A 21,543-nucleotide genomic window follows, 5' to 3' on the forward strand; every position below is an offset into this window, starting at 1 on the left:
TCTTTTAATCATACTTCTTTCATATGAATCAACATAGAATAAACAGTTTGTGGTTGCAAAGTAAGAGAAAAATTGGTGCTCCACCCAATAAACTAAATAAATGCTGCTTTAGGAGTCCTTAACAATTTATCTTTCAATAGTTTATGAGTACTGCAAATAGTAGGTCTTTAATTAGGATGACACTAAAACCACATGACCAAAGTTTTACATTTGACTTAAATGGGCTATATCATCCTTCCCAATGGAGTGCCATCCAAATCATCTGAAATGCAACTCCTTAAAATCACAGCCAACATACAGCAAAATCCATTTTATGTGGGAGTAAGAGTTGCTATATCAACCCATTCATTAAGCTTTAGTGAAGTACTAAGTGATTTAAAGAGAGCAAACATTCTCACTTTAAAAGGAAGAAAGAAGGACCCAGGGAATTATAAACCATTTTGACATCAATATCAGGGAAGATTCCAAAGCAGATTGTAAACAGATTGATCTGTAAACATCTTTAAAACATTAATCACCAGAAGTTACCATGGATATGAAAAGAACAGATCTTGACAGACTATGTCACATTTTTTGATCACGTAGTTTCCTATGCAATATATTGTGTTAATACTATATATATATAATTGCTTGATTTCAGAAAAACATTTGGCAAATGTATAAGGAAATGCCTTGCCATTCAGATCTGGTTATCTTCAGAGGGACTTAAAAACTCCATCTCTTTCAATATACATAGAAGGTAGACCAGACAAAAGGTCTTTGTAGTACTTGCACTTGGAATCACTTGCCTTCCTTAAGTACAAGTAAGCACAATCCTGTTACCATGTTGTAAAGTAAACTGTATTCTTTCATTGAAAATTCAGCCCCAGCTAATTTGATAAAAGTTACCTCTGTTACAGCTATTTTTATTGTTGGTTCTTATTGTTATATTTAACATTTTGTCCCTTGTGTTATGTTATGTGCTATCAGAGTTATCTGCAAAGAGGCAAATGCAATTTTAGGGTGCATCAAGAGAACTACACAGAGAGGGTGAATATAGGACGTTTTCATGCAGATAATATGCACTAATTGTGAGCATTAGGTATTTAGAGTGATATCAGTAAAATAGAATGTTGTGGGTGGAAAAGAGAGTCTGCTTTAAGTCAAGGTCCATTCCTGGCAACCTCGACATGTCTAAGTGCCAAACTTGGTAAGTTTGTTTGACTCATTTTTATCCCAACTTCCTTTTGCAGCTTTTGTAGCATACTGTCTACCATTTTTTCACCACCATAAGATAAAGTGTATGATAGAGTGAATTGAGAAACAGTGCTTAGCTCAGTCATTTAGTGAGCATGCATAGCTAAGGATGAAGTTCATACTGGTCCTCCACTGGCTTTTTCCATAAAGATTGCTAGGATTCCTATGCTATCTCTTACAAATACTAACCAGTCCTGACCCCACTATACTGCTCATATTATGCAAGGTCAGCCAAGTCCTGCCAGCTATTGGAAAATGTTTTATGTTAAAATATAACTTGGGAACTGGTTTATAGTTTCATGCTAAATCAAAATGTCTTTTCAAGAATACCCAATTTTATTGCGATAACTATTTCTAACTACCTGTTCCTCCCAAAATAAGACATCCCCTCATAATAAGCCCAATTGGGCTTTTGAGTGCATGGCACTCAATGGAGTTCAAAAAAATATAAGACCGGGTCTTATTTTCAGGGAAACATGGTAGTTAACTAGATAAATAGTTGCATAATTTCTTCCAAGACAAAGTTGATGAAGTGACATGCAGTTTATGAATGTTTGTGCTACAATGTATTTATTTTTATTTCCAAGACACCGGAATATTTTTATCATTAAAACTGCACAACATGATTAGAAATCTGCAAAAGCTACCATATTTTTCTTGTATTAGCATTGTAGCTGAGTACTATATGATAGTGATCCTATCACTATCAGCTGCTGTGTGGTCTTGCTCATGGAGCAAACCTTTGGCCTGAAGGAGAAATGCAAAATGCAATGTTATATCAAATAGGAGCCAAAATATTTGAGACCTGGAATTATTTAGATTCAAGTCTTAACTATGCATATATATCCTTATTTATTTATTTTTTTTTAAAAAAGATGGATTCTGGTGCTGCAAGGTTTGGTGATCTTTGCAAGGGAGAGGGGGGAAAAGTCCTTTATCTTATCTGTGCCCCTGAGCTCTAGACTGACAGTAATTTAAGACTCTTTTCTAGGCTGTCTTTAAAAAGATTATTCCTCATAAATGCTGAAATTCCAAAACTGCATATTGACCATCTTGCAATTTTGCTATATAAAATCCAATGCAGGTTTTATGAGCTAACTGGAATCTGTCATGCAAGGGAAAGAGAACAAGCTTGGTTGTTACATGATCCATAATGATTGCTTGCTCTCTGGTGGTTCCAATTGACATAGAAACCACATGAAGGGATCTCCTGGGAAAACAATGTAAACTGCTCATCTTTTTGTGGTCTCTAAAAGGAGCATCCTTCCTCCATGCAACTGTAGCATTTCTTCCCTTCTTATTCCTACATTCCTGTGATATTAGAATACTCTTTGAAGGAATGGTAGGGGAGTGCCATCCATGTGGCTTTTGTTATATAACAACCAATTAGTGACTCCATCCAGCCACCTCATTCTCTGTCGTCCCCGTCGTCTTTGCCCTCAATCTTTCCCAGCATTAGGTTCTTCTCCAGTGAATCCTTCCTTCTCATTAGGTGGCCAAAATATTTGAGTTTCATCTTCAGGATCAGGCCTTCTAAAGAGCAGTCAGGGTTGATCTCCTCTAGGACTGACCAGTTTGATCTTGCAGTCCAAGGGACTCACAGGAGTCTTCTTCAGCATCATAGTTCAAAGGCCTCAACTCTTTGGCGCTCAGCCTTTTTTATGGTTCAACTTTCACAGCCATACATTGCAACTGGGAAAACCATAGCCTTGACTATATGCACTTTTGTTGGCAGGGTGATGTCTCTGCTTTTTAGAATGCTGTCTAGATTTGCCATAGCTTTCCTCTCCAGGAGCAAGCGTCTTTTAATTTCTTGGCTGCAGTCCCCATCTGCAGTGATCTTGGAGCCCATGTAATACTTACTTGGGCTATATTCTTACAGAAATTTAGTGTTGTCCTCTATCTTTTTCCATCAAATATTTTTCAGTCAAATCTATTTATTTAATATATTCTTTCCAGGGTTACTTAATGAATTTGTTTTTCTGTTTTAGATTTTTATGTTTTAGAATATTAATTTTCACAAAGATTAATATTAATCACTAAAATATTTTTGCTTAATACTCCATTAATTTTACATTAGCACTTCCTGCATATCTATGTGTTGAAAAATGAGCATTGGCAAAAAAATGTCCATACCTGAACAAGGATTTGCAAGTGGTGAAATAAAGATTTGCAAGTGGTAAATATCAATTCAAATAATGTATTGAAACAAACAGAAATTGTATGAATAGGCATGTGAAATATAACTGCAGTTCCCTTGGCAAATTTCCAAATCGTATTCAAAAAGGAGAAGGAACTGCTTTACTATAAATCAGAAATTTGTATCTTGAGTCAGAAGCTCCCAGACAGACACAATGTTGTAGAATGCCATTTTCTTACAGCAACCAGAAAAAGATTGAACCAAATTAAACCATGTACAAATAAAATGATATGTAAAACTGGATACTGTAGTATTTAAAAAGATTGCTCTATTGTCCATATATTAAGCTGGAAATAATATATTTCTATATTATAGCTATTATAATTATATGAATTTTCCACTATACAGTTAGGTTTAATTAGTTCATCTCCAGTCTACAGTGAGAGACCATTCTTAAACAACAATTTCCAACCAGGTACTTCCTACAGATGTTTGAATATAATTACCAGAATTCCATAGCCTACATAAGCATTGGAGGATTCTGGGAACTGCAGCCCTAGTATCTCTAAAAACATTCTAGGAGAAGCTTCTTTTTTTCTTTTTTCTTTTTTGTGGTGGTGACTGGAAAGTTTTGTATTGCATGATGCAACATTTAAACAGATGCAATGATATGCCCTGGGGGTCCTCTATAAACTGTAGTGTAAGGATTGCAGCATCGTCCTCATTATCCTGAGGGATATGAGACCTCCTCATGGGCATGAAAAAGTGATGTTTTGTTCAAATTTTCAGATATCTTACTCAGATATGAGGATTCTAAAACAAGATTAAATTGATCTCATAATCAGGATGTACAAAGTCAATGTACTGGATATTTTTTCTATTTTCTGTTAAACTAAAAATTGCTATATTTTCTTTTCTAGTATCAAATTGCTACAAGAAAGAGTTCATCTAAGCAGACACTACAAGTGGATGAATATACAAAGTAAGTTCTGAATACTTGTTGCACTACTTAGCAGACAATAAATTAAATGTCATATTTATATACATTGTTCTCTTGATATGAAGTCTAAAGTATTGACTAAAAGTATTAAGCAATTATCCCAAAACATCAATATTACAATCAATGTTGATGCTTCTATATCTACACAATCAATAAAACAGTTCAGTGCTATAGTAAATTCATAATGATTAACTAATAAATATAAAATATTGGAAAAAGATAACATCAATTTAAACTACCCCATTAATAACTACTGCATTACAGCAATTAAATATTCAGTAAGCTGCATAAGAGTTGATATGAAGATATATCCACAAGGTGGCAATGTCTTGAAAGTCTCTGAAAAAGTTATTCTTCAGTCAGAGATTCTTGGTGTTGCTATAGAAGTAGCAAGATCTTATTTTGGGCTTGCAAATACTGTTACAAATACTGTCATTTTAACATAGAACACAATAAACATCCAACCTTAAAACTATTATAAACACTGAAGTATTCAAATAAATCAACAGTAATTATTATAATTCTGTTTTATTGAAATGAATTACTAGAGATAAATGGTTAATTTTTAATGAAGCAGGTTTATAGACCCCTGATCCAGTTTTGAGAAATTTGTTTTTCTTGAGTTAGAACATTTAAAAACTTGATTGTTAATAGGGAGGGAGCCCCTGTTTGTTCTTTGCAATCTTGTACTGTATTATCCACGGCATAAAAGTTTTGCATAGATTGGATAATATTGAACTAATTAAATGAATGAGTCCTTCCACCACCCAGTATTGGTCACCATATTATAAAAAAAGATGTAGAGACTCCGGAAATAATGCAGAAAAGAGCAACAAAGATTATTAGGAGGCTGGAGGCTAAAACATGAAGAACGGTTGTCAGAACTGGATATGCCTAGCCTTGTGCAAAGAAGGACTAGGGGTAACATGATAGTATTCCAATATCAAAGGGACTGCTACAAAGAAGAGAGGGTCAGCCTATTTTCCAAAGCACCAGAAGGCAATATAAAAAACAATGGATGGAAACTAATCAAGGAAAGAGCAATCTAGAACTAAGGAGAAATTTCTTAACAGTGAGAACTATTTTAACCAGGAATATTACTTTTCTAATTTCTCAAAATAATAATCTTAGTTACATTCCAGGTCCAATACAACTATAAAAATAATCATACCAAAGATTCAGGACGGAACCTGTTTTGTGGAGAAGGAAAGACAGTAAGATTTTTTTCCTTTAAAATGTAAATAGATTTGCTCTGACCAGGCCTATGGGTTGGATTACATCCTACTAATTGCAATAGATCTATTTCTATTGATCTTGAAGTGTGAGTTATGGACTGAAAGACCAGAAGAATATGAGTTCCACTCATCTCTAGCCAGAAATCTCTTTTCCCTGCCTTGGAAGGCATTTTATGTGTGCCATTATTACAAGAGCTCAAGCATACCTGCAAAAAAAGAAAGCATTTCTTTTTGGTAGAGGCACCAAGATGAATTTGTAAAGATGAAGAATTTTTTCTTCCTTAGCGCCTTTCAGACAGGATTTGGTAAATTTTTCTTAAAATACGTTTCAGATATGCATCTCTGCTGATGCATTTAATTATTTTTTTCTCATAATTGGTTTTGTATTTCTGAGATTTTAAATATAGTACATTTTTCTTCCATTGGTAAGAAATCAAGAGTCTGGTAGTATCTTTTCCCACTGTCAGATTTTATTAAAAAGGCATAAACTTTTGTGAGCTGCAATTCATTTCAGCAGATGCAGATTAGCTAGTCTCATTTGATAAAGTCAGCTGCAGCTCACAGAAGTTAATGTCTTTTGAATAAAATCGATTATAGGTGTTCCTCAACTTATAACCACAATTTAGCCCAAAATTTCTGTTGCTAAGCAAGACAGTTAAGTGAATTTTGCCCATTTTATGACTTTTCTTGCCACAATTGCTAGTTATTAAGTTAGTAATAACTTAATCATTGTAGTTATTAAGTTAGTAACTTGGTTGTTAAATGAATCTAGATCCCCATTGATTTTGCTTGTTAAAAGGTCGCAAAAGAATGCTCTACCATCATAAATACATGCCAGTTGCCAAGCGTCCAAATGTTGATCATGTGACTATGGGGATGTTGCAATGGTTGTAAGTGTGAAAAATGGTCATGAGTCACTATTTTCAGTGACAATGCAATTTCGAACAATCGGTAAACGAATGGTTGTAAGTCAAGGATTACCTGTAATCATAAAAGGTATTATCAGACTTCTGATTATTTTTGCCATCAGAGAATAGCACAGCTACAATATTATCAATTGATAGGCTGATCTGTGAAGTCATTAGTGTTTAACATAGATAACATTTTAATTATTTATGGATTTATATATGGAACTTACTATATACCCATCTCTCACAATCTGATGCTTATTAAGAGTAATATTAACATTAATATCATATGTGCAAACATCTGATTTGAGTCACCAGTCCAAAAATAATTGCAAAGCACCATGTTCAATTGGACACTCTTAATTACAAATTCTTTCTTTTAGTTAAAAACTTGTGGGATAGATATTTTCCCTTGATGAAAATGATAAATAAAAGTTTATTTGAATGTTTGTTTTGCTCCTGTACATGTGTCCTATGGCAGTAAGATAAATTCAGAGCCTTTTTAGGGCCCTGCTTTAAAATAGCCTGAACTTTTTATATGATGTGCTTTTGTCTCTTTCAGCATTGATGTAACTTCTTTTTGCTTTGGTCAAATGATTATAATGTTTCATAAATTTCCATGCAATATTTAGCTTTTATACATTATGTATCTCTCTGGTTTTTCTATGTTACAAAATATGCTAGTCTATTGATTATTCTGCTTGCTACCTTATCTGTTTGTAAATTTCTTTTCTGTTCCTATGTTTATATTATTGCACCACTTAATTTATAGTTTGGGATTTTTAAAATACAAAAATCTTATTAGAAAGCAAACATGTTAAATATGTTAATTATTCTCTCTTCCTTAGACTTTAACCCAGACCATTGAAAGCATACATTCTAAATTGTTGTAGGAGTTATAAATAATCTGTTGGAGCTGATTTTTTCAGATTTTCAAGGAAAAAAATTTCATAATTGTTTGCACAGTCACAGAGAATGCATCTTAATATTTTCCATTTTTGTACAGGAGAGCATAATCTTTTGCAAGACTAGGAAGGTGTACACCTGCTAAGATTCTATAATTCCTATTTTACAATATTATTAGTACTTTTGAAGCTAAATAAAAATAAAAAGTCCTTACATACCAATATCTATTGAAGGGAAAGGACTGATTTTTCTATATATCTTGTATTGTTTCACCCGTTATTAAAATTTAATGGCGCATGTATGATTCCCAAACATGTTTTGGCCCTTCTGATTATCTAGTTTCCTTTGCCTCAGTCCTGGGCAATGATATTATTCAGGAGTGATTCCATAGTTTAAAAAAGGGTATTGGAATAAGAAGGAAAATGGTAGTGAAGTATTGTTAAGGAATAGTTAACCCTATCTCATTCATGGGCTGAGAACAAGATGAAGGCCTTGTCGTGGGGACACAGCAGAACCAATATGTTGCCAGAACTTGTTTGTGCTATTGAAAGGCAAAAGTGGAGAAAACTACAAAGAGATAGTGAATCATATTGTTAGAAGTTTAGTTAATAATGACAATAGTGTTAGTATATAATATATTGGCCTTCCAGAAGGCCCTTAAAACATGGTTCTATTAATTAGCTTGAGATTCCATGGTAGAGTGGAGCCTGTTAGCTGATTATATGAAAGTTAATGGATTGCACCCTTTGTATGTTTTCCTGCATTTTTTATTTATCTTCTTTTTATTTTAATTTATATTGATTAATTGAATGGTTTTTATGTATTCTTAATTGTTTCTATGTATGCCACCCAGAATTATTATGTGAGATGGGTGGCTCTATAGATGGAGTTAAATAAATAAATATTATTTTAAAGAAGCTACAACTCAATGCTTCATATGAAGCACATCCTTTCTTCAACTTTCTTCAGTTCAAGGGCTTTCTACAACTTCTTTTTTGTATTATCGATCATACCAAAGTTTCTAGCTTGATCTTATCTTGTAGTTCTTCAGGAACTAACAGAATATTTTCTAATGCTTTTCTTTTTTAAAAAAAAAATAGGCAGCCTGTTTCTATAGAACTCAGATCTTTTGAAGGCTAAGCTATCCGCTTTTCTTTGAAACTTTTCGTTTGATACATTCTGGTATGACCAACTGTTTGCTTGACATTTTTAGGCTTATTTAGAAAATTCCTTCTAAAAATACTGCCTTTTTGGACAACGTCAAACTTTCCACTCTATTTTCTACATTTATTTTTATTCTTGTTCAAGGTCATGTGACCTTGAAGAATCCGCACTAATTCATCTGAAACCAAAAGAATAAAGCCACTGGTCCTCTTCTGTGATGTTGGATGTTTTCTTCTATTGGTTTTTCCTGGATGCAAACAGCTCGTTGAGCAATAACCACTGCTGCTGAATTATGCTAAGGAAGGGATCTTGGTAACTTTACCAGTGAGCAGATCCTATCCTAGTCAGTTTCTTCTTAATTTTACAAACACATTAAAAAACAAAGATTCAAAAACTGTGCACTGATTTTTCCTGACCTTTTGTATAAACAATATGCATCCAATTCTTGCTTCAATCACTTCCCAGCCCTTAAGCCCATGATGGTGAACCTATGACATGCATGCCAGAGGTGGCACGTAGAGCCCTCTCTGCTGGCACTTACGCCATCACCCCAGGTCAGATCTCTGTGGTGTTTCTTTCGTGACTTTCTGTTTCCCTGCAAATGACGAAACAGAAGCTCACGAAAGAAAAAAAGATCTTGCCGCGCTGCCGGTGTTGGGATGCCCTGCCTCCCTCCAGCCAGCTGGTCTTCGGGTCTCTGCTGTGAATGCACGCATGTCCATGCATGCATGTGCATGCACACTTCTCAGTTTGGGCATGCGTGCATGCAGTTTGGGCACTCGGTGTCTAAAAGGTTCGCCATCACTGCCCTAAGTTGAAGCAAATCATACCTTCACTTTCCCCCCTCCCTCGTACAGAGGCTACACAGCAACTTACAACCATGGATAAAGCTGTTTTGAAAGTTTTTGTTTGCAAAAGAGCTGCCATACGTTCTTCCAGCATAATGGCAACTGCAGACATTTTGATAGAAATAGATGTTGCTTTTACACCAAGGCACTTTTTTCCTGTAACAGCTGCTCACAGGATTTACTGAAAACCTGGATGGCAACAGGATGCTGGCAATTTCTTTGTGTATTTAGGTCAGCAACAGGGAGAATTGACTGGCTCATGTTATTCCTTACCTATTCTCGTTGTTTGGAGGCTGCAGAAATGAAGATGGTTAAAGATAAACTTCAAATGATTTGTGGAGGATTGAAAACTATACCAATTGGAAATGTCCCAAAGCAGAGGGCATTTTCAAATTAATTAAATTTCAATTCCTTAAAACCAAAGAGCTAATGTTCTAAATTAGATAAGAAGTGAAAGTGTGGAGAGAAATTTTGTGAGGAGATAAAACTTTCACTCATCCCTTTCTGGATTTCTAGTCTCTTGTTAGTTCAGCCTTTGTGGCTGTCCCAACAACCTGGGGCCACTGAAAAAAACCCCAGAAATTAACTTTTCCGCTTTCTCTTTTATTGCTTGTGTCTTTTTAGAACCCTTACCATAAGATCTACTATAGTAGTGCTAACTTACAAACATGAATGTTGATGTATGCAAAAGGAAGGAATCCTAGAAGGGAAATAATTCTTTTGTTCTGTCCTGATGCCAATCCGTTTCATATAGAGGATACATTTGTTGTGAGATTTGTTGCTCAGTAATAGAATAGGGAAGATTTACAAGGAAATGACAGTATTGTATCCCAAAAGAATAGGAAAAGTTGCACAGTGGAAATGAAACCTTCATCATTTTCATCATTTTTATTCCTGGTAGAGTTTGACATTCTCTCTTTGCTGCTAAAATGTTTAAATCCCCCCTAAATATCATTTCTTAAATGGCTTTAATGATCTCATCTTTCTCATAAGAAACTCAGAGTGATAATGGTTTACATTCCTAACAACTCTGTCAAATGGGGTGAGAAATTATAACCATCCCGATCAACTTAATGAGTTTGTTATTTATTTGACTTCGTCTCATTCCAGCACTCTTGTTTATTACTCCACACTGAGATAAAAAGATACATTTCACAGAATGTTTGCAACAATATGCGTGAGAGACAACAAAAGAGAATGGGAGCTGTGAATAGCTTTCTCAGTATTATTTGGCAGTTCATTTGTTCATCCTCCTTTTTGTTCTTGGCAACTTCAGTCTTGGGACTATTGCATCTGGATACATGAACAGTGCCTAGAGGAACAGAAGAGCCACTGTTGTTCACAAAATACTTTCAGACTAAATGTCCTTTGAGTTCTCTCCTGTTACTTATGTGAGCATCTGATAATCATTAATGCAAAAGGGAAAGAAATGGCTGTGACATAGGAGACCCTTGAGCCAAAAAAAGATACTCAGTTTGCAAGCTGATTGAAACACATTTGAATGTGTTCTTTTTTTTTACATAGGCAACTTTGTAGCAACAGCATCCATATCTGTAACAACATCAGCCATTTTTTAAAACACATACACACACACACACACACACACACACACACACAAAATCTCCTAGTGTAAAAATTCCCAAATCAAAGTTATTCTTGGAAAACAAATTATGCTAACAAAATATAAGTTAGTGTCTTAATTTTAATGCTTTATTATTTGAATCTGGTTCTTCTGTTCTGATGAGAACTACCCAAGTACAACAGTTTAAAACAATGTTTGGGATGAGTTTTATGCAGAAAGAAAGGGAAATACTGAGATAAAGATACTTTTAAAGCATGTTTTATAGTCTGTTTTTTACAAAAACCCAAACATTTGCACTGTCCTATTTAATAAGAAATATTTTCTTTGTTTTCATTTGGGGGGAGAGGGTGAATGCAAGGCACTCTCTTTAGGCATGGTTCCCATACCCCAAATTACTACTTATTAATTTGCTTAAAAGGCATAATTAAAGAACCAAACAGTATTCTAACTACTTGCTTTCAGTCTGTGTTCTTATGTCAGTTAGTTCATAAATGGAAGTAAAGCTTTGAGGAGAATCTACAACTATAGCTGTGGGAGATGGAATCCTACTAAATGACTTAGTGTATTTGTAGCAGCTTATGATGATGATAAAATTAAGTACATCTGTAATGTGTGCATTGTTTCCAAGCAGCAAATGTCAGCCAGGCTAAAAAGTCTGCTATCCATATGGAACTGATATCATTTCTTCTCTCTGTTCTCAGAATAGTTCTGCCAAAATTGTAACTATAAAAAAAGAAAAAAAATGTAGGCCTTTTTTCTCCTTTCTATACCATAATTTTACCAAACACAGTTGGAATAAAATAGCTGGTGTTGAGAGTAGGTGTCCCCAGAAATATAGTTGATTTTTTCAGAACTGAAACAAATTTAACATGCAATGCTACAATGTTATATTCAGTATTTTTAGAATTTGTTGCTTAACGGGCTCAATGAAGTAGATATTGAAATTTCAGTTTTTAAAAGGTAGCTCAAAATATTTTTACAATATCCAGAACTATTCTCTCAGCATAGTTTACAAGTTTTTAGATGTATCCATTAAGTTATTTTGCATCATGTTAATTTTTTTAATGGTGCAAGTATGTGTCAAAGTGCATTTCTCAAAGAAAGGTAAAAGATTTATACAATCCAACATCTATAATGATATTTAAATATTTACTGTATATCAGGTTTATCTAATCTGCAACCCACAGATTGCATAAGGCCCTGGAAAGCTAGTGCAGCCCTGCAAGATAATAAAAAATATATAAAGAAGGAAACTTGTTATTTATATACATTAACTATATTATATATTTTATATGCAGCCCAAGATAATTCCACTTCAGTCAATGCGGCCCATGCAAGCCAAAAGATTAGACAACTGTGCTGTAAACTATTATTGCCTTACTGTTTACATAGCACTGTAAATATATGTAATGCTTTGCAGAGTACATGAAGTACATGATATATGCCCTTGGCAAATTATAATATAATGCGGCTCAAAGAAAATGCAAGAAAAGTACAAACTTTTAAAATAAAAGTAAATAGAAAAGCAAAATGGAAGTGCTTCAACTAGATTAGTTAATAGCAATAACAATAGCACTTAGACTTATATACCGCTTTACAGTGCTTTACAGCCCTCTCTAAGAAGTTTACAGAGTCAGCATATTGCTCCCAACAATCTGGGTCCTCATAATTAAGGTCAATGCCTGGAATGCACTACCTGACTCTGTGGTTTCTTCCCCAAACCCCCAAAAACTTTAACCTTAGACTGTCTATTGTCGACTTCACCCCATTCCTAAGAGGTCTGTAAGGGTCGTGCATAAGTGCACCAATGTGCCTACCGTCCCTGTCCTAATGTCCCCTTTTATTCGTATCCATTTCATGTAGTCATAATCATGTTTATACTTTGACCTGTAAACTTATATATGCTTGACAAAATAAATAAATAAAATAAATAAATAGGTGGAATTACATAGAGCATGAAAACCAGAAAAGCTTTACCAAAAGTTTAATTTGAAAAAGTGGAATTTGGGGGGGGGGAGTGATTGCATCTTGAAACTGTTTGAAAAATTGACAAGCAAAAGTGTTTTTGAGGACTCCTTCAGATATAAAATAATACAACTAAAATAATGTGCAAAGATGTATCAATACTACATAAAAACTCCCTTTTTATGATTCGGTAGTTCTTATTTGGGGTAGAGTCAGGAAGACTGGGTGGAGATGAGCATTTCACATTAAATATTAGAGAATTTCTCTATTTTTAATGTGAAATGCTCATCTGGAATAGGTAGAGCCCAGTACATTATGCATTTGAGAATCAAAGCGAGTAGTAGTAAATAATTTGAGCATCTGATATGAAAAGATACAGCTTTTCCCTTATTTGTTCCATAATCAAGATCAGGGCTATAAATGTGGAGGAAAATGCCTATAGAAGTGTACTTGTAAAAAAAAAATAAGTTCAGTGTATACATGAGAAAGGAAGCTATAGGATTGCAGTGTCAAAATTTATGGATAGACTGTAGCACATCAGTTATCCTGATTGAGAAATTCAATCAATTTCCAGAAAACTGGCATTACTCACTGTATAATGGTCTACTGTTCTAAGATTTATTTAAAAAAAAGAAGCATGGATGTGGAGGAATATGGTTGTGGTTGGTCGATATTTCTTAAGAAATGTAACAAATTGGAGAAGATTATAGCACTGCTTATGCCCATTAGGAAATGGGTAATTAGAGCAGATTATAGCACCTTTCTGAGAACCTTTGGTTTAATTATTTGTTTGGTAAGAATACTTGTACCTTCTCAATAAAGAGTAGTTAAAGAGCCAGCTTGGTGTAGTGGTTAAAGCATCAGGAGACACTGAGTTCTACACAAAGCCTATTGGATGACCTTGGGCCAGTCACTTTCTCTTAGCCCTATGAAGGAGACAATGGCAGATTACTTCTGAAAAATCTTGCCAAGAAAACTGCAGACCTTGTCCAGGGGGTCTTCAAGAATCAGACACAATTGAATAAAGGAAAATAATTAACACATGCTTTCCCCCCCCACATCAAATACTAGAGTGGGTTTGGCTCTGCTTGTGTTAGATTTCTTTTCCACTGTTCTCAATCCCTTTGAAATCAGACTTCCTTAAAACCATATCACAATTGAGATGGAAATAAAAGGCAATGATGCATTCTCACTCTCTTCTTCTAGGTTATTTTTCAACTTTCTAAACCACACTATACACCTAGGATGCCTTGATGATCTTCAAAGTACTATCCAGATCAATACTTTTTAAAAAAAGATCATATTAGCCAGTGTTGCCTAGATGATGCCACCTATCTTTGACTGATATTGAAATAGGTTAGGTTAAAACAAATAAAGAGCCAAGTTAATGTGATATAGTGATGTAGATTTTCAAAATTAAGACAAGGATCATTTTAGACAAATTACTACATAATCTACGAATGGGCAGATAGCCTTTGTTTGTCTTCAACTATTTCATACTGATTTACAAATTGTAAATCTTGTTTTTTGCAAATCATCCTTGAAACAGCTCATGCACATAATGATATGAACTTCATCCTAGGCAGCTTTGGAGAAAATGTGGTAGGCACAGATATTAGGAATTCATAGAAAATAAATGGTAATTTTGTTTATTTGGTCCTTACATCTGAAATTTCTAAGCCTATCACTCAGAAAACCTCCATAGCTTTCCAATTTACTCATATGACCTAAATTAATCTTGCAAAATCCACAAGTTATCTATTATTTGGAGGAATGGCTCTTCAAAAAATTGTGATTTGGGTGGATATTTCTCTTCTCCCTGCTTAAAAGATTATAAAATCAAAGCTTTATTTATTACTTTATGGTAAGTAGATGAAAACAATTGTCAGGCAGGGATACTTGAGACCAAAGGAGTGCTGTTATTTGGGTACTTAACAAGATTGTTGTTAAGATCTGTTACCTTTTACAAAACACATTTAACTGCCTTCCTCTTCATGCATATTCTGAAGGAAGAAAACCATCAAAGAGATTCAGTGAATACTCTTGAGGTTTTTAAAATGCATTTAAACTTTTCAAGGTGATTTCAAAAGCCTTTAAGAAAGGAGAGTTTTTAGATACTCTTTTTCCTGCTAGGAGTATATAAGAGGAAAATGAAAAATGTTTAACAACACACACACAGACTTTATAGTCAGATCTTTAATACTGTAAAAATTCAGCAGCACTGCTTTACTCATTTTTTTTGTTAACAATAAGGAAGGAAAGTATATTGAAGTCTGAGAAGTGATTTTATGATGACAGTGATGAGGATTATACCATACAAGCACCTTATTAGGATTTATGTCCACAATTCTAATATTTAGATTACTGATGCCATCTCAGTTTTGTACACAGTGGTTTTGATACTGCTTTCAGTCATGGGGCCAAAGGTAATTTGCTATTGTCAGGATGGAGATGATAGTGGATTATATAGCTATGAACAAAAGGCTTTTCATTTTGTTTTCTAGGGTTATAATTGTAACAAATTAGTATTGCCAAGGAAGAAGAGAATTGGAAATGCTTCTTTGTTTGTTTCCATGCTTAGGTGTGGGAAGAGCTTTTTATCATGTTGTTCTTTGCCTGAAAATAAGTTGCCTCAATGGAAAAAAGCAAAAGGGAATAGTGTCATCGCCATTTCAATATAACTCTGTAGAAAACTTGCCTTTAGCCCGCCATCTCCCTTGCTTTATCTACTGAGAACTATTTCCCATGCTGGGCACATTTTCCAAGCTTCATCCGGGATGATTATCGACGGCAATTCTAAAGCTCGGCTTCTTCGAGCAGTTAATCGCATGTTTTGATTATGCAATTCCGTCCTCTGTTACGGTCGATCCAATAGAGCTGAAAAAGCAGGATGGTTACTCTACAATTTTACGAACGGGTGTGAGGAGGCGTGAAAGAAAAAAAACAAAAAACCGCTACACCGAATACAGCTACTGGTGGGATGTCTTCACAGAGCGTGCGCAGCCGCTCTCCTTCGACGCCTCCCTTTCCCCAAGGGAAGGCTCTTTGTATCGGCAGCCGCATTTACACAGCGCGCGGCTGGAGGGAAATCGTAGAGGAAGCGGGGCGGGGAGGGAGGGGGGCGCGCGCGCCAAGCCGAGTGGATTCTACGTGCCAGATGTTAGCCCCGCCCCCTGCGCCTGTTTGGCTGCCTCCGTGTGGCCGCGCTCAAGCCCCCTGTGTGAATCGAGGAGCTCTGATGAGTTAGCCGGTTGCTATGGTGAGGAGCTGGTCACGTGGCCTGGGTGCTGCTCCCGGCTATTTGACGTCACCGACCAGAAAGGAGGGGAAAGAAGACGGCGGCGAAGAGAGGCGGACAGAATCGGTAGTAAAGGGGAAAAAAGCAGCAGCAGCAGCCCAGCCCGTCCCAGCCTCTCCTCGCCCAGGCACCCAGGTTTTGGGCTGCTTGCTTTTTTGGGAGCGCTCCAATGCCTGGTCCTACTCAAGCGCTGTCCCCAAATGGAGAGAACAACAACGACATCATCCAGGATAACGGCACCATCATCCCTTTCAGGAAGCATACAGTGCGAGGGGAGCGTTCCTACAGGTAACCCGCTCTCTTTTCTCTCTCGCCCGCCCTGTGTGCGAGTTTGGGCGTGCGCGCTGCGTGTGCGTCGTGGACACACACACACACACGCACATCCTGACCCCTTGGAGAATTGCTGCAGTGTCGGGTGGAAAAAGAGCAGGCTTGCAGGACATTGCATAATAAAAACAGCGGGGCACCGAAGCCTAATCTAGCGTGTCTCCTCGTGTAGCGGGTAGCATGTTTAGCAGTTTTAATGAGTTCCTTGCATTGTCTCGGTAAAAAAAAAAAACCTCTTGTGAATATTCTTTCCGTCTTACAGAGGAGCTTTCCCTTTCCTTATTTTCCAGCTCCCCCTCCTTTTTTTTCTTTTTTTGCGTGGCGAAAATAGGATACGCATTCTGGTGTGAGTGCATTTTTGTGTTTAGGTATATAAACACACACACACACACACAAAAAAAAAATCAAAGGGGTGTAGTATGAGTGCTGGTGTTTTTCTTCCAATTCTTTTGTAAAGCGGGCATTTGGAAGATCGCAGAAGAAGAGGCTGGACGAGAAGAAAGAAGCAGGCTTATATAATGGTGCACTGCCTTGGTGTGCAGGAGGGAAAATGGAATCCTCTAGATTAAGCTGCAGTCTGTGATGTTAAATCACCAGATTGATGGAGCTTTGTAAGAAATGCAACCCCCTGATTGGTGGAAGCTTGACAGTAGAGGTCAGAGTGTCAGGAATACATTAAAAATCCTCTTAATACCGGGTTTGGAAACTAGGTGGACTGTACAGTAGCTGCTAAAAGAACAGGGGACACTAAGGATATACATTGACATCCCTGTCTTTAAAAAAAAAAAAAAATACTATCATTATGTGCCTTGCTTTGATAGAGGCTGTTGTCTGTTGTTCTTATCCATAGTTATAAAACATTTTTAATAATAGCTTGGCATGTACCTTTGGTAAGAGGGTTCCCTCTTTCTGCTCCTCCCCCTAGACACATTAGCATATCTGGCATGTTCCCCTAGATAGAGTCCTTAAGATTGCTTCCATTTTCAGTAAGGATAAAAGTGTAGCTGAGAATGAGCCTCATGTTTGAGGCTTTCTTATCCCTGCATTCTGAAAAGGTAAGAATGATTGAATAACATAATGCATCAGTATCTTTATGTTTCTTGCCCACAACCTACAATCTATCACTTTCTCTTTTTAAGAGTATCTTGCTCAGGAACAAGCTTCTGAAAATGAAAATTGTTAACATGTTTGACAACACTGTGAAATGTAAAATCAGAAAAGAATAAAAGTGATCAATTCGAGTATTGGATAGTGTATGAATATTATTTTAAAAATGTATTGCTGCATGCCATTAGCTTAGCTAAAGCCAATCTAACTGTAGGTTCCTATTTTGTTTATGAATGGCTGAAGTCACAAAAATGTTTCAAAATATAACACACTGGATTATTTTTGAAATCCAAGTTTTTGTTCTTATATTTGTTAACATCCATTCAGTATGGACTAATTTGAAATGCACTAATTGCTTAAGCTTTTTTCTTGTGTTTTATATATAGCATCTGTTAGGTGTGGCACTAATTGGACCTTGAAAATATGGAATAATTCCTGAAATTTTGGATTATTTTTGTTTAAATCTTATTGAGAAGTTGGAATCTCTTATTTCTTATCTTCATTCATTCCATTATGTAGATTTCTGTTGGAAAATTTATTTGATAACCCTTTTATTGAAAAACTGATCTGTCTAATGTTAATCTCATTAAAAACAGAACATTTCATGTTTGTTAATAAACTATCAGAGATCTCATTGAAGATATCAGTCTTAATACTGTGACATTACTACTGAAAATAATGTATTTACTTGATCAACAGTATATACTGATTTTTTCTTTAAAGAAAAAGCTTCTTTGCTTAGAAGAAAATTTTACGTTGCAAAAGTTTAGGCTACTGCAAAAATGTAACATTATTTGGGGATAACTGCAAATATATTTCAAAGGATCATGGAAATGCTTGTTTAGATTAGGTAATAGCTTTGTGTTTTATTTCTTCACTTCTCCAACATTTTAAAGTTTTCTGAAATAAATATGGTACAGAAGCAAAATGTCCCTGCAGCACTCTTAATTGCTACTACTTGATGGATGTTGTGTTTTATTTCTGACATGTGCTAACTATATGATTATAGATAACCCATTCTACATATTTTCCCCCACAATGGAGAAATATGAACAAGCCAAAAACACCAAAATATAAATTTATGAATAATCCACAGACTGGCATCTGAAAGCCAAATATTATTTAGTTCATATTTCACCAGGGTGCATTCTTAACAGTCACCATGAAATTGCAATTGTTTCAGTTGGTCTGATCCTCTAAAGTATGCCAAGATCAACTCAAATGGAAGCCTCTGTATGAAAGTAAGCTGATATTTGAACAATTTCTGATCCATAAAAATGCCAACTATATAATTTCATGTATATTTAGTTCCAGAAAAAAAAACAATCTTAGAATATAAATTGTATAATTATGGTGCCACTCTGGCAATGATCTTATATTATTTTCATACCATACTTATACAAACATAATTCCCATTACATACAGTAGTCTTACTCCCAGCTGCATCTCCATAGTGTTGTGGTTAATATATTCTATTCTACTTGAATTAGATTAACAAAAACATAACACACTTTAAATAAAAATAAAGATTAGAATTTTCTCAAATTATTTCCTCAATTTTTGAGTGCAAAGACAAAAACGGATTGATTCCTAAAACTGAAATCATATAAGCTTTCAAATCAGAGAGGTACAATTTGTGTTCTTAGGCCCAATCTCCTAACAACAACAAAGACACGCCCTACAAAAGTTGCCACAGAATTGGAATTTTAATATTCCACTTTGGGAAATGTTCATACATGTGAGAAGTAATCACATTAACTTTGTATTGAATTTAAATTTAAATTTAAAATTACATTTGGTCCCACCCAGCTTTTTATCCTTATACTGTCACATGTAGCAGTGTTTTTCCTGATGCAACACTTAAAAGACCAATGGCTCTGAGCCTCAAAAAAATGTGTTCATTTCTGCACTCTTCTGGATGCAAAGTAGGATGCAAGCTGTAGATTTGCATGCTTGTTTCTTCGATTTTGAGTGAGGTTTCTGTTTCCTGCTTAGCTTTATCTCTAGGTTGCTATTATGCCTTATAGGCTGAAATGTGGTTAGTAAATGTACTTTACATATAAAACTTTCTTGTTTTTTAATGTTGTAAAAACCCTTTAAAATGTTCTTCAGAGTGCTTAGGAGTGGCTACTTTGGAAGCTGTTCCCAGTTATCTCGGCTCGTGCACAACGGTTTTGCTTTGCTGGGGAAAAAATACTGATCAGGAAATTGAGAGGAATGCTGCACAAAATGGGGAAGTGCAGAAGTGTAAATTGTTGGGTCACTTCCACTCAAAATATTGTTTGAATTAAGACTACTTTTTATTAACCTGAATTCTTAATTGAATACAAACATCCTCAGGACTTTCCAGGGAATTTGCCAGCATTCTCTTCTTGCTGGTATTAAAACTGAGAACTGGTATCTGTCTCTTTTTGTACCGTATTTTGAAATATAAATAAACCCAACTTCTGTTGACATAATTTTTAAAAATAGATGCTAGCATTTAGATTGCAGAATTTCATTTTCCCAGATGTAATTTTAAGCTGAAGTTCTTTGGTTAATTGGGAACCTACTCTTTAATGTATAAAATTTCTATTTTGGAGAGAGTTGATAAAGCATAACCACTTGAAAAGCATCCAATAGACCAGACTAACATTTGCTTGATACTGCTCTACAAGTTCTCTGACATTTTAAGCTGACCCAGCAAGGAGTCTGCTTTATTTATTTTTTCCTATGACTCTACACATGTGAGATATGATCATATCGCTTATCTAATTTCTGGTGAATATTTCTTTACTATGGACTGGAAAGAAAATTGAGGATTAGCAGTATTCTCTAATAAGTGAGTTAATAATCGTCACTATGCAAGTCGAGTTACTCTCATAATTAGTTTCCTGTTGAATCTTGTGTTTTCCAAATCCTACATTCAAGAATTAAATCAGGATTTTTCTATTAATTTTAGCAATAAGACATGTATTGGTAATTCCAATTGGCTATTTGTTTGAAGTGAGATTTGAACACACCCTAATTGTCTCAACAGATACTTTTAAAAAAATATTTTTTGTTACTCTTACAAAAAATCTTTAATATGTGGCCTTTAAACTAGTATATTTGCTACTGCCAATTTCCATTGAGATGGCCAACAGATGGCCGTTATGTATTATTATAATTGTATTGCATTATAAAGGAAAGCAATGCAACCAGCATATTAACTGTACAAATAAATGAACTTTGAGACAATCATTATATAGACTTCTTAGTTGCAGATGTGTGATACTGTACTTTCCTCTGAAAATATGGAATTAATATCAGATAAATAATAGAGAAGGACCCCTTTCTCCATTATTCATTCACAATGGTATGGGTAGTCCTCAATTTACAATTACAATTAGGCCTGGAATTTTGGATTAATTCATTGGAGTCATTTAGTGAGGTGCCTATGGACACATTAATCATTCAACAACCAGAAACCCGGCCCTCATAGTAGTGGTCACTACTATGAAAGAGCTGCCTGCTGAAAGAGGGCAGGCAGCTGTCCTCCATGCACAGAAGGGAAATCCTGTGCTGTGCTGGAAAAACAAAGATTGGATCCCAAAGAGCCAAGCTTCATTTCTCCAGTCTACTGCAAACCTTCCCCTCTTCTCCATGTGTGAAAGGGAACTGCCAGACTGGGCCACAGAAAGGAAGCTTGGATCCTGAAGATCTGAATTGCCTTCTCCTGGGCCAGCAAGATGATTCCTCTCCCCTCACTGTGCAAAAGAAAATTGCTGTGCTGGACTGGAGAATGTTAAATTCATAACCTGGAATTCTCTAGTAAGTTCTGTAAAAAGTTAAAGCTTTTTCAGAAT

The 21,543-nt window shown here is 35.4% G+C and overlaps 1 protein-coding gene across 5 annotated transcripts in view; it reads left to right on the forward strand.

The window, feature by feature from the left end:
* Nucleotides 1-21,543, forward strand: part of MAPRE2 (microtubule associated protein RP/EB family member 2) — a 59,169-nt gene that overhangs the window by 6,491 nt on the left and 31,135 nt on the right. For 2 of the 5 annotated variants that reach the window (XM_034429726.3, XM_034429727.3), the window contains exon 2: nt 4,297-4,358. Coding sequence is in view for 2 of the 5 variants with exons in the window: in XM_034429725.3 (XP_034285616.1) it covers nt 16,452-16,570 (119 nt within the window). In the remaining 3 variants the exon portion in view is untranslated. Of the gene's footprint in view, nt 1-4,296; nt 4,359-16,225; nt 16,571-17,585; nt 17,665-21,543 lie in introns of those variants that run through there. The other 3 variants (XM_034429725.3, XM_034429730.3, XM_034429728.3) reach the window with 3 other exon arrangements.

Source organism: Pantherophis guttatus, chromosome 3 (assembly GCF_059756535.1).
Source record: "Pantherophis guttatus breed Tessera chromosome 3, ASM5975653v1, whole genome shotgun sequence".
NCBI lineage: Eukaryota > Metazoa > Chordata > Lepidosauria > Squamata > Colubridae > Pantherophis > Pantherophis guttatus.